Source organism: Phalacrocorax carbo, chromosome 3, assembly GCF_963921805.1.
Source record: "Phalacrocorax carbo chromosome 3, bPhaCar2.1, whole genome shotgun sequence".
In the NCBI taxonomy this organism is placed as follows: Eukaryota; Metazoa; Chordata; class Aves; order Suliformes; family Phalacrocoracidae; genus Phalacrocorax; species Phalacrocorax carbo.
The window spans coordinates 11,070,991-11,085,461 of NC_087515.1; the positions used below are offsets into that span (position 1 = coordinate 11,070,991).

At 39.7% G+C, this 14,471-nt stretch overlaps 1 protein-coding gene across 1 annotated transcript in view; it reads left to right on the top strand.

The window, feature by feature from the left end:
* Positions 1 to 14,471, top strand: part of KIF26B (kinesin family member 26B) — a 308,732-nt gene that overhangs the window by 243,148 nt on the left and 51,113 nt on the right. Inside the window, exons 8-10 of the mRNA XM_064445818.1 lie at positions 69 to 331; positions 3,182 to 3,365; positions 8,420 to 8,579. Of these exons, the coding sequence (XP_064301888.1) occupies positions 69 to 331; positions 3,182 to 3,365; positions 8,420 to 8,579 (607 nt within the window). The remainder of the gene's footprint in view (positions 1 to 68; positions 332 to 3,181; positions 3,366 to 8,419; positions 8,580 to 14,471) is intronic.

Sequence of the window (14,471 nt, forward strand, 5' to 3'; positions counted from 1 at the left end):
TCCTGGCAGAAGGCTGTGAAGGTCCTGGGAGTGAAGTTATCTTTTCTCTACCCCTCCATCCCTGACAGGGAAGTCATACACCATGATTGGGAAGGATGATTCCATGCAAAACCTCGGCATAATCCCTTGTGCCATCTCCTGGCTCTTCAAGTTGATTAACGAACGCAAAGAGAAGACAGGAGCCCGCTTCTCAGTCCGAATATCTGCAGTGGAAGTGTGGGGGAAAGAAGAAAATCTGAGAGACCTGTTGTCAGAAGTGGCTACAGGCAGCCTGCAAGATGGCCAGTCCCCAGGTGTCTACCTTTGTGAAGACCCCATTTATGGCATGCAGGTGAATTCAAGGTTCATTTTACATTGAAACAAGCAATGTGATTTTTTTTTTGAGCTATTGAGATGGTTCAAATTCAAGAACTACCCAGAGCATAAAGTTTATAGACTTGAAAGTGTTTACTTTAAAACATGCAAGAACTTTATGACCTGCAGCTGCAGGGCCATCTGCTCTCCTGGCCTAAATATTTGTACCTCTGGTATGACTGATGTTGAGCAGGGGCTCGTGTTTGCAATAAAATGTGAAAACATTCAGTGCAAACACAAATTCACCTCATTTCAAAAAAAAAAAAAAGTGTGATCTCTCTTCTTGTAAAACAACAAGCTAAAATATTTACAGTACTGCACAAATAGCTGGAGGCCATTAATATGGCTGTTTATCTCTTTATAAACTACATTATTTATAGCACTTGCATTAGCAATGTTGTAGGAAGCATTAATCGCTACTTATTAATTGCTGCCAAGAAATAAATTCCTGAGCTGGGCAATCCAAGAATAACTCGAACTCTTCTCAGGTTTGGATGTTCAGCAGGAATGAGTAACTGGCTCATGTATTTCCTGGGTAACCACTAGAAAGTCTCAGCAGCCCAGTTTTTTTTTCCCCTCCTGGTTTGAGAGGAAAAAAGGCCTATTCTTTCATTTTGCTGTCTGTGAGGGAGTGAATCTGATTTTCATGTGAGTAGATGAAGAAGGAGAAAACCAGCATAATGTAGCTTGAATATATTCTTTCAACTTAAAGGCAAAGGCTGCTTCCATCCAGAACTTGCAGAGAGCACTGCCTAACCAAGGGTGGGGAATGGAGGGAGAAAGAAACAGGTCTACAGGGTCATGTACCCTGTTTCCAGCTCCAACCACGTAGAAATCACAATTTGCATCCACTAAAGTAATGAATAATGAGATTTTTAAACAGCGAGTAATAAATTTTCTGTTTTACCTCTTTGTGCTTTAAGCCTTTTGGACATACTTAGATCATATTTTCCATTCTTTTCTATTCCACCCAAGGACTACAAAGTTGCATCTTGATTTTAAATAACAATTAGAGTTCACATTCTCACGTAACTTCTGGCTTTAGTTCTTTAAGGAAATACTTAGAGTATCACAAGAGATCTTGCCCTCTCGTATCCAGTAATGGGTGCAATCTAGTGAACATATGATGGGACACCTGAGTCTTCACAGTTCCCATTGGGGTGATAGATTGGCCAGTTATGATCTGGATTAGCTTATGTATATTACATTCGTTAAATAACTGTGTAACAACTAGCCCCTCCTTAGGGCTTAATTCTTTACTAAGTTATTTAAGCACAATAGCAATAATAATAAATATCCCATTATTGTTGCTTATTTTCACATAGATACAGACAGAACAGCCATATACAAAACAAATTATATCAGTGGAGAAAAGGTAACTCCATAAGATGGCTACGTATCTCTGCAGTGTAAAATACTAAATTAAATTGCAAGGAATAAAAAGTCTTTTTATGTGTGTTTACAAGATGTAGTGGCATTCTGGAGCTGTGTGTCCTACACCTGAATTCTCAAAATCCTCAGACGAAGGGAGAATGTTATATTATAGCCATACAGATATGCAAAATCAGCAATGTGTATAGCAAATGAATAATCACCGTATGTCATACTGTCTGTCATTGGGCCTTTCCAAGTATGCACATTTTCTTGTTGCTTACATTACTGGCCTGCCTTCTGCTCGCCTTTTTAACTCCTTCCTGCCCCACTCCCTCTTTCTAGAGTTTAGCCTTCAGCTGTGTCACCCCATCCAGTGCAAAGCCTTGGCTTTATCCCTCCTCAGGCTGATTAATGGTCACAAAGAGAAGACAGGAGCACTGTTTTTAGGAGAAATTCTAGCTGTATTACTTCACAGGGGAACAAACCCTGAGAATGGGAGTTCCTCAGTTTTTACGCCAGACAGCACAAGCCTATCCTATGGGCTGTGGGCCAGCTCTGTGTACTGCCAAAACTAATGCCATCACATTGCACAGTCACATGTCCCTTCCACAGACAAACTAATCTTAGGTGACATGAAACATGCATGCATTCCTAACGTTATGGGGGGTTAATAATATCTGCCCTCCTATGCTGTCTATCACTTTGGAGAGATAAGAGTGGGCTGCTGACTGGGATTGAGGTCCAGCAAATGGGAATGTATGTACATTACCTGCCTTGTTCCATTTAATGGATTGCCCTGGCTCGTGAGCAGGTGCATAAACTTGTGATATGAAGGGCCAGGAAAAAGCCTTCTCTTCTGTTCTGCTCACCACATGCTATGGGGCTGAACATAAGCGTCAGTCCTGTTATTTCCCAGATTTATCTGTGGTCTTCTCCCATCTAACACTTTCTGAAGGGTAGTCCTGCCCCTGCCAGTCTCCACCAACTCTTGAATTTGGTATTGATGTGTATTCCACAATATTTTTTTTTACTTCTAACCATCAGAAGGACACAATGATTGCCAGAGCCAGCAATGCAAGGGGAAAAAAAAGGCAGTAAAAATAATGAAAATAATAAATAATTAATAAGCCTAAATAGCTTAAAATTCTGGGAAAGTGAAGGAACAAGTTTATGCATCTGTCCAGCGGTTTCCCATTGCTGGATTCTATGTGCAACAACTGCCACCAGAGGTACCTCAAGTGAAAACCCTCAAAAGCCTCGATTCAGTCGTGGGGCTCCTGGAGGGCACGGTGTCGCTGCTGCCCGTGTCAGGAGGGCCTCATTCCATCATTCCATTAAGCACCTCCTCCTTTTTGGTTCCATCAGAACTCAGCATATCCACAGTATGCACTGACTGCAGGAAGTTGTCTGGTAGTGTTGACTTGTGTCGTTTCTCCCTTGTGTTAACCTGCAGCTTCAGAATCAGAGTGAGCTCCGTGCCCCTACAGCAGAGAAGGCTGCCTTCTTCCTCGATGCTGCCATTGCCTCACGTCGCAGCAGCCAGCGGGACTGCGATGAGGAGGATCACCGCAACTCCCACATGCTCTTCACCCTTCACATCTACCAGTACCGCATGGAGAAGAGTGGCAAAGGCGGAAGTAAGCTGTCCCTTTGCTCCCTTCTGTCTCCTCCAAGCCTGCCTGGAAAATGGTTTTAAACAGTCCTTTAAACAATATTCTTTAGTGGTGAAAATTAGAAGAGTTCTCCATTCAGCATGAGGTGGGGCCATTCGTACTGGCAGAGACTGTCCACCTGCCTGGTAAAGACTCACCAAAGGCTGTTAGAAGGCTACTGGAGATTATTACCATCACATGTCAATGTAGTTGTCACTGTGGAGATACTAACAATTAGTCCTCAGCACTGAATGGGCCTCTATATCTTAACAAAAAATGCTTTTCACATTGGCCTTTAGTATTATATTTACTGATAGTGGTGAGGTCATGGTTTAAAATACTGTGGCAATGGGAATTCTTTGACACCCTTACATTAGCTGTTCCTCTTTGGCACCTAAAGAGGGCAGTGTGTGTGGAAGCGAATGTTGACAACGGGGAAACTGACCTTTTCTTGGAGATACTTGATATTTCAGTTGCTGGCCCAACTACATATGCACGAAGGACACGTGTGGTTCTTTGTAAAGGCTCTGGGCTTTTCAGATTGGCTTGCTTCCTCTCTTTCTCATAGATGCTTTCACTGGCTTGTGCCTTTACTTCCGTGTCCCACTTGTAAATGTGGAAAAACTGCTTCCGTGTCTACTTATATGTTTCTATAATTTTGAAAGGTTTCATTTGACTCGCACCATTTATATTTTTTAATTATATTTATCTTCTGTTTCAAGTCTTTCAAATTGTTTATAACTGGACATATACAGAGGGGTTTTTTTTTTAGCAAGTTCCAGTGATAAAAGCTTTATATAATATAAGAAGCACCCTGCCAAAAAAGAGAACTTTCACATAAAAATTCTTTTTTTAAATAATCATTTTTTACAAGGAAAAATGTTTGTTTGAAAGACACCAGAGACCTCTGCTTCTTTAAATTTGTGGGCTTGAGCAATTCTGCAGAAATAGTGTATGTTTCAGCTCCTGGCTCTGTATAGGTTATTTGTAATAAGGAATAGATTGCAAGCTATGATATGTAGTGGGTGAACACCACTGCAATATTAATGTCTAATGTTTGAATACATAAAAATTACATTGACTGTACTTATAATGTAAAAGAGAAAACCAGAAAGTTGCTCTAAATGGAAATGCAGTTTGCATGTGTTTAAGTAATAACCCCTGTGGAATTGGCAAGCAGAAATCTCAGTTAACTAAAGGTTCATTAATTAACCACCCTGCGGTGGAAAGGAAGACTGAATGCTCAAATGGAATGGTTCATAGGAATAAAGATGGCTGATTTGGGGGGAATTATTATTAAAATTATTTAATGCTCTATGCTTTTTACTGCATGCAAGTACATGTACACACAGTCCGTTTCTACTATTTTCAAATGCAATTAATAAAAGGGAAAATATTTTTTCCTGTGGCTATAATGACTCATTTTAAAAAAAGAAGACATGATCCTGTTGGATTATAATATGGCATGCTCTGCCCACTGCCTGTAGTTATATCTTTGTCTTGTGGCCATACCACCTCCTGTCTTCAAGTTTCCATATCTGAGTGGCCTCACAAGCCAGGCGGGGTCAGATCTCACTGATAATTGAATGAGGGGGGAATTCCAGCTGCTCAGAAAGGGCGCCTAGTGATTATCACTGTCTCCTGCCGTAATGAAGGACTTCTCAGAAAACAACATGAAGATAGTAAAGATATATAGATTCCAGTAACAGGATTAAACAAGGATAGGAAAAAGAAAAATAAAAAGAAAGAAAAAGAAAAAGAAAAAGAAAAAGAAAAAGAAAAAGAAAAAGAAAAAGAAAAAGAAAAAGAAAAAGAAAAAGAAAAAGAAAAAGAAAAACCACACCAGAAACCCAGCTTCTAAAGTATAAGACATTAAAGGGCTGGCTAATGTATGATTTTGGTAAAAATTGACTGTTAGAATAACGCACTGGTACTGTACTTACCTCCTTGTTAGATTCATTACCAGGAATGTCATGAAGCAGGCTTAGCACCATTGAAATAAATGGCACTGTGGCAGAACTGGTACAGTAATTTTTCAGCTGTCAGCTCTGCAAAATCTGTGTAGCCACAGACAAAATGAGTGTTAGGATGTTCCACTTTTCTTTCTGTAGTTTTCAGGCACATTAGTGGAGAACTTGCCTAACAAATATCTTCATTTTCAGATCAAGCAAGTGGATCTGCTGTCCTAAAAATGTCTTACTTTGACTTGTAAATTAAATAAGAAGGAAAGATCCGATAACTTCTCTTATTCTGGATTTCCTCAGCCTGTGTAACAGGAATATGTGTGGAAACAATATGACTAAGATTTTGAAGGGTAGTGATTTCTTTCATTCTCTTTTGCTTCCCTGATGTCTGGTAATCTTAGCAGTGGAAATATTTTTTCTATATAAATCAGTAAAGTCACCTGCAGTCGTTTTCATTAGCAACTAAACACATTTCTTTGTTTTTCTAAGTCATTGGGGGGTAGCCAAAAAAAGGTAGTTTAAGTCTTCTGAGGAAGACTTAACAGTCTTAGAGGACTCTTAAGTCTAAGAGTTTTAAGGACTCTTAGAGGGGAGGCAAAGGTCCTCCATGAGCAGTTCAGAGGAGGTGAAGGTGCAGCTGCCTTGATGGTTCCCCAGGGAAGCCTTACTTTCTGCAGTGAGTGCAGAAGCCTGGAGTGCATGTAGATATTTCCCCATGAGAAGTATCCCACCATTTCCCACCACTGAGAGCACAGTGGTCTTCCATGGGCATGTTTAATGAGTTGTCATATAATCTGGGGACTGTTACAGCATTTTGAATGTCTAGCCACCAACGTTAGTTTTGATCAGATATTTATTCTTCACTTCTGTTTTGTGTTACTCAGCATGACTTAACCAATATTGCAGTATCATTTAATACATGGAAGTCCTGCATTGCCTAATACCTGATGTAGCTGAAGTACTCTAACAGGACTTAAAAGAAGCATAACTGTATTGTAGTGGTATAACTCCAGCCAGCAACTAAGCACCACACTGCCACTCACTCACTCCCCCCACCCCGGGACGGGGGAGAGGATTGGAAGAGTAAAAGTGAGAAAACTCGTGGGTTGAGATAAAGCCAGTTTAATAGTTAAAGCAAAAGCCGTGCGCGTGAGCAAAGTAAAACAAGGAATTCATTCACTAGTTCCCATGGGCAGGCAGGTGTTCAGCCATCTCCAGGAAAACAGGACTCCATCACGTGTAACGGTTACTTGGGAAGACAAACGCCATCGCTCCAAGGATCCCATCCTTCCTCCTTCTTCCCCAGCTCTATACGCTGAGCAAGATGTCATATGGTGTGGGATATCCCTTTAGCCAGCTGGGGTCAGCTGTCCCAGCTGTGCTCCCTCCCGACTCCTTGTGCACCCCCAGCCACTCACTGGTGGGGTGGGGTGAGGGGCAGGAAAGGCCTTGGCTCTGTGTAAGCCCTGCTCAGCTGTAACGAAAACATCCCTGTGTTATCAACACTCTTTTCATCACAAATCCAAACCATCGTAGCTACTATGAAGAAAATTAACTCTATCCCAGCCAAAACCAGCACATGTGTTCTAACAACTCTTGACAGAGATGCTGGCTACATTTCTGGGATATTCTCAGATCCCATAGCATAAACCACTTTCACAGAAAAAGTATTCTGTCTTCTTTCTTCTCTCTTTCTTCTTTCTTCCTTCTTTCTTTTTCCTCTCTGCTTTGGTTTTATTTTCTTATCTTTTCCTTCTCTTTATTCATGTTTCTTCTTTTATCATAAAAATCTACTCCTAATTTTATTGTTCTTCATTTTAATTAGCTATCACCTACAACTGAAACAGGATTATAGAATTATATATAATACATTCTACAGAAAGATTTTATATTTTTATAGAGTTTCGTGTCATACAAGACACCGGGTAGTAGCAATAAGCAGTCAGCCCTGTGTTTTGCAGTGCTTGCAAAATTAAATCTCTCTCATTTTTCAGTGTAGGTTAACATATTTTAAGCTACAGCTAATAATTATATATACCTTTAGTAGCTGTATTTTTTCTATATTTATATACATTTTTCCTAGTAGACTTCCTTTCTGTGAGCAAATCTATAAGGTTATATGATCGCGTATCACCTCTTTGTCAGTATGAGGAAGTTTTACAGGTGTCTTCTTCACATATCTATGTAAACTTATTTCCTTCTACTTTCTATGGCACCTACATGCCTCTATACCATGGCATGGTACCACAGCTACTGAATGCAGGATCATTGAAAAAACATGCTGGTGGTTGATAAGACATTTCCAAAGCAATTAAATGTGTCTGGAAACTTCTTTTCTAAGGTTCCCATCATGTAGTTGCTCCCATTGCCATCTTTGCTTGTGAACTGGTCTCCCCCCACCACTGGTACTTTTTTTTACCAGATGCATAAGTTGAGGTGCTGTGTCAAAATGGCTGTGAATTTATTTGAATAGAGTTAAACTCAGATGTGAAAATATTCCCACTCCTGTTTCAGTTATGTTTGTGTCTCAAATAGTGCTCTTAACTTTTGGGTTAAGATCCTAGAAATAAAATTGCCTTTTCCTACAGGTTGCTTCTAAACTAACAGGGAAGAGTGGTCAAAGATCAGATGCAAAAAAACCCAGTTAGGAAATTGTCTTGAGATAACAGAGAATAACAGAAAGCAGCTATTCCCAGCCTGTAGTTTTCTGGACAGAGAATCTGTAATGATGGAGACAGAAACACAGCCAACTCAGGGACAGGCTAATAGATCTATATTAAAAACAAAAAAGAAAGCAAAAAAGCACAGTAGTGACTCCCACAGAGTTAAACCTGCAGGAACGGGTGAGTACTGAAAGCCCTGGCAATTTTTAAGCAAGCCCAGAGTGGAGAGCAATGTACAGCAATAAAGGCTGACAGTGAGTTAACAGGACCCCTACAGTTTGTTGCTGCTAACATGAATTAGGAAAGGTTTCTGGATTGTTTCCTTTTTGCAAGTTGTGTCAAGTCTTTTGCTTTCCTGGGAAGCTGCTTTTGGAGGCACATGCTAACTGTTTGCTTTCTTTGTTTATGGCAGTGTCTGGAGGTCGCAGCCGCTTGCACCTTATTGACCTGGGTAGCTGTGTGAAAGCGCTCAGCAAAACCCGGGAGGGAAGCTCTGGCCTCTGTCTCTCATTGTCAGCACTGGGCAATGTCATCCTCGCCCTTGTCAATGGAAGCAAACACATCCCATACAAGTAAGTGGTATTCTATGTTGCACCTAATGAGAGGATGCTTGCAAGCAGCGTGTTTGGGCCTGAGGCAGACTTGGGATAAGCAGGGAGACAGTCTGCTTGGGTCATTGCAGCCCTCTTGAGGTATGGCAAAACCTGCCTAAGGTGCAGTGACACCTGGTCTAACCTTGCATCTGGTAGCTACACTGTATTTGACATTCAGGTTTCAAAGGAAGAAGCCTGCTGAAAAAGGATGCAGATGTCTTAAAGATCTTAAGGCTCAAAGTTCAGCACATTAAGATTTTGTTTTCTAGGACTGTTCAAAGATTTCTTTAATGTTTCAAAACATCTGAGGGCCAGTTTCATATTTGCTTCACAGAGACAAACGTTGCCATAATGGAGTGCTATAGAGAAAATTATTTTTCTGTCCATTGTGTGGAATTTAGTTTCTTGAAAATACATGTCGTGATGAGCATGCATGTTTGTTATGACATCCTTTCTGTGATCCAAGGTTATTTTGCATTCTGTTTTGTGTGATTTGAACCTCGGTGTCGGCCTTTCGTTTGCAAAAAAGAAGTAGGCCCTCCTAGTCACACTAGACAAGTGGCCTTTGCTACTGCAGGTAGCTTCTAGGAAATTAGAGGAATTGCTCACATAGTGGTTATGTTTTGTACTCATTTCTCTTCATCTTGTCTCACCCCATTTGTCATGTGTGCGGGTCTGAAAGCAAGTTTGGATTCATTACCCAACCCAAACAGTCGTACAGACTTCCAACTGAGAAGTTTCTCGTTATTGTGGCTGGTATTGCTTTACTCTAGCCTAAAGCCTAGGGAGTAGCAACTCCCGTCACAGGAAGGGCTTACAGTAGCATCTTGTAATCGAGCTGCTAATGAATGTCACCATTCATGAAGGACATATATATGAGATCGGAACAACAAGATGACATGAAAAATTAACCAAGTCATTCACAGAGCATATTTTGGTCCATACATTTTACCCTTTTTACCATTTTAAAAGCTGCAAACATGATTATTTTCTCATGTTCATTCAAGATTGCAAGGTTTTGACAAGTTTTACTTCTTTGGTTTTTTCTTAATTTTGGAAAATAAATATCCATTGACTTTGGTTATAATTTTATTTTTATTCTAACATTTATTTTTCAAAATCACTTGGCAGTCTGGGCTTAAAACATGCTCCCTGGAAATATTCCTGTTCCTGGAGCTCAGTCAGACTGGAATTCAGTTAAGGGCCAACCAAATTTGTACATAAAAATGTCCATGAAATGTTTTGTGGACCATGCACCTAATCATAGTGTGAAATAGTTTAACTCTGCACTTAACAACTATGCTTATCAAAGACCTGTCTTCCTTCCTGTTGTTTTTTATGCGTTGAGGGGAAGGCCAACTGTAGGAATACAAAAAATGATGTTAATGATGTTACCTAGGCTAGAAATAAATATACAAAGAATAGTTACCAAATACAACAGCTGTCTCTCCTGGCAATGCGTGGCTGGGGAAAGAGCATTACCAAACGTGTCATCTACTCGCTGCACTACCATCCCTTTCTGCTGTGATTCCCAGCTGTTGCACTTCTGAGCTTACACAGCCAGCCCTGCCAGCAGACTTGCTCATCAATGTTTCTATACTGCTGGAAGAAGATAAAAGCTCTCACCAGGCCAGCATCTCCTCTTGGATTTGCTCCTATAAGAGCAGTTGGTATAGAGTATAGGAATCAATACTTGGTTTGTCATCTGTGAATCAGAGGCAACGTCTCTGTTTCTAAGAAGGACTTTTGAAATGTAATTTGAAAAATTTGTCAATTTCTTGCTTAGAAGAGTGTAGAAAACATTTTTTCCCCAAATGTGATCTATTCACAAGCAATGGAAATAAGTCTTGGTGTCTGGGTGAGCACGGACACTATTTGCTCAGTGATCTGGCAGTACAGGTATGTGCTGCTCCTTGGCAAAGAAGAGAGGAGGGTGTGTGTGTGTGTGCTGCATTGCAGAAGAGGCTGAGCATCCTATAGACTGATGTGGTATGTGTTCAGTAGCACCTCTTGTTTAGAGCAACAGCTAGCCTGTCTAGCTGAGATCATTTCCCTTTCTTTAGGGGTGTTCTCTTTCATTGTTAAGGATAAAATTAGTTTTGTTAACTGCCTTTTTTGAGTGGGACCAAAGGAAAACAACAGAAGTGTTTTCTTATGTGACAGCACTGTGCATTGCGTGCGTGATCTCGGTAAATTTCTATAGAGCAGCAGACAAAATGGAGCATCTTTACTTTATCTGAGCTATTAAACATCCATTAAGTATTTTATGGCAGCCTATGGCACTGCATAGCTTCCTGGGAGCCCGGAAACTCACAATTTCATAGACATTAGGTTTTCTCTTACTGCAGAAATATAGTTCTCTAAAGTCTGAAAGGCTGCAGGCTCTTAAACTCCCTTCAGTGCTGTATCCAGCTTTATCTCCGCAGGTAGTCATTGTAGGGAAAAGTGCGTTCAGATTCATAACTGGTATAAGCAGATGCTACTGCATTGCCTTCAGTGGGCTGTGTGTTTATGCCAGAGATGAATTTGCCTCTCTGTCTGCAGTGTCTATGAAAAACACATGCTGGTGTTCAGCACATTTTCCTTTTTTTTTTTCTTACCCATCAGGCTAAGCCTTGGAAGCTATTAAATTGGAATCTTTCTCCCTTGGGAACAACCCCCACCCCCCCACCCCCATTTTGGTAATAGTAATGCAGACTGATGCTAGCTTTAGCAGGAACTCATTTACCAAAGTTGTAGGAAACTAATGTAGAAATTCTCAGACATCAAACAACACAGGTTGATATGGTTTGGGATCTTGTCCTGCACTCAAGTTAAATTCCACGTGGGTCTGAAGAATGGGCAAGAATCCATATAATCAGCAACCACATGCAGCTAATGAGTGACCAGGCCGTGATTTCTGGGAGTTTATATCTTTCATATATGCACTTATAATCTCACTCAAATATCTCCGTGGGTTATCCCTTTGTCACTATTAAAGTCCAGACCTATTTTGAACCTTACTAAGCACATCATTCTGTCATGGTATGAACCAGTAATTTCTTCCAGCTCAGTATGTTATATAAAAATAGAATTATTAATTTGACTTAAATACATTGCCATTTAATGTTGCCTGTTTCTTTTGCTATTGAGTTACAAGCAAATCCCTCAAAAGACTGGGCAAGAATTATTTTCTCCACAGGAATGTCAAAGTTCTTAAAAATTGGAAAGGGACACTTGCAAAACCAAGGAAGAGAAAGGGAGGCAACTCCCGCTGTGACCAAGTTTGACAGGGCTCAGATCTGCTACAGGAGGAGCCTTTTGCTAAGCTGCAGTAATTGTTAGTGCCATTTTATTTTTTTAAGACCATTTCAGCTTTACATTAGTGCTGCATTATTTGCCTCTGATTTCCAAGATGAATGTGTTTTAAACCCTCAAATGAATACCCATTTGCAAAAACTCCAGATAGTGGTTTATATAGCTCACTATTCAAAAATTACTCTAGTTGCTAGGCGACGGGGGGAGGGTGTGGGGTGTGTGATCATTCATGGTAATGCTGTTTTGGAAATAATCATTTTTATACATTTTAATGACTATGAGAATGTAAGAAAACTGTTTAGAAAAGTGCAAGGCTGTATGAATTTCTCTTTCAGAAATTGTTGCTTGTTTTATTTAATAGGCTTTCTCTTAATGTGTTATCCCAATGTGCTAGTGTTTCTGGAGGCACCCTATATTTTGAACTACATACTTATGCTACATTCTTATACTACATACTTATGCTTATCCACAGAACGGAGTCTTGTCCATGAAATAGAAGGGTGTGATTCAAAAGCATGAATTTTACTCTTGGCACTTCTAATTCTCTGTCATATGGTTGCAGTTCCCCACAGATCTCACATGCTAATATCGGGTTTTTTATCCTATCTGTAGAAAATAAAATTATATAAAGTGACTGGTGCAAGGTTGCACAAGAGGCTTAGTGGCAGAGCCACTGTGTTTTAAGATCTAATCTGGTGCTTAAACCATGGGCTAATTCATTCTTTCTTTCTTTCTGCATGACCTTTGGAAAATAATTTATTTCTATATTTATTTATTTATTCCCATTTATAAAACTGAGCTAAAAAACCCCCAAGTAAGTCTTTGTAAAGGGCATTTAGACTTGGCAAAAACCTCTAGTTACATTTTAACTGTTGCTAGGACTGTGTAAACTTATTTTTTCACTTTTTTTAGAGTTAAGGACTCACACAGATGGTCCTAATGGGATGCTTTGAAGTGAAAGAAGAGAAAAGGGGAAGTGTTTGATTATAGTATTGTGATATCAAAGAAAAACCTGAAGAATATGCTGTATATCAGATATTATCTTTAAATTGTTAGTTAATTATTGGACTAAAAATGAACAATGAGGTTTGGATAGATAGAGTAATTCAGATTCTTTTCTTGGTTAAGTGGGTGTATCTGTCTGCAGTTGTTTCATCTGTGTGAAAAAATTCTGTGTGAAGAGAACTGGGATCCCAGGTATATTTTGCTTATATGTCTTGCCTTTGCATTTATAGCATGAGTTAGATTATTTTTCTCAGAAGAAATGTCAGTGAAAACTTTTCAGGAAGAGATAAGGAAAGCTAAAAACCAGTTCACAATACAATTCTTGTACAAGAACTGGTATTAATACTGGAGATTTTATCCTTGTTTACGAGCTCGTACTAAGCCTTACATTTGTGGGATTCCCACAACCATGTCTTTTTATTAAGTATTTAATGCCAAAACTGAGCTATATTCCCACTGAGAAATCTGTTTATTGGTTACTTCATCAGCACCTAAACCTAAAATATATTTTTTTTAATTGAGAGATTTTAATCACCTTTGCTTTCCACTGCTGCATTTACTAGTCTTCTGTTTTTTGCTTTTGCTTCTCCTCAGTGAGAACATGGTACAAAGGCCACAGAAAGCCTCAGAAAAAAATCTAGTGCTGCCTTTGGAATCTCCAATCTTTCCATGTTAATTTAGTATTTAATATATTAGAAGTGGATGAAAAGTGGTTTTGCTCTTTTACTTGTGGAAATGTGAGAGCAGATGAAGGAAAATAAAGAATGAAAATGAGGGCATGAGCAACAGCTGAAACAGAATCATGGGACTGGGAAATGGCCCAAAATGAATGGGAAATCTCTGAGAGACACAGAGATAATGTGTAGACGAGACAACAACCCACAGAGAAGAACTGGGAAGCAAAAGAGAGGAAAAAAAAGAGCCCACTCCAAAAGAGAAATAATCCTAAGAAATACCTCTGAATGATGCAATTGTAGGAGAGTGGTCAATAGAGATGTTGTTGAATGTGAAATAGTTCCTAATTAGCTATCAAATACATGAGCTGCTCAGGAACAAAAGAATTTTTCCACGCTGTTGGCAGCCAGGTCACATGGACCAGAGCCTTGGTTAACAGACAGTGAAGCCACTGGAGCAATGCCTTATTATACCAGCTGAGGACCTGGCCTTAGGTGCATGCGCTTTGACACTAGCCAGAGTGCTTTGGCAACATAGAAGAGCAATGCAGTTGCCAGCAAGAGGTAAGCACTGAAACACTGTCAGCATAGGTATAATGAGGACTTGGAGCATTCTGACAATTCCTTTCACTTTGGGGTTTTTTTTCTGTAGCTGTTTTGCTCGGTTGAATTTCTGTCAATTTATTTCTTTATTCCAAGGAACTACATAAAAAAGATGGAATCAGGGATGTGAATTTAGGCAAACTTCTTAGATTTTATTAAAGTAATTTAATGAGCAACTAAAAAGCATGAGGATAACGGATTTTGCATGCCCTGGCAAATCACTGTCATAGTGTTCATCAACAATGCACTTTGTTGTCGAACAGTTTGTACAGCTGATAGCACAGATTTGAGT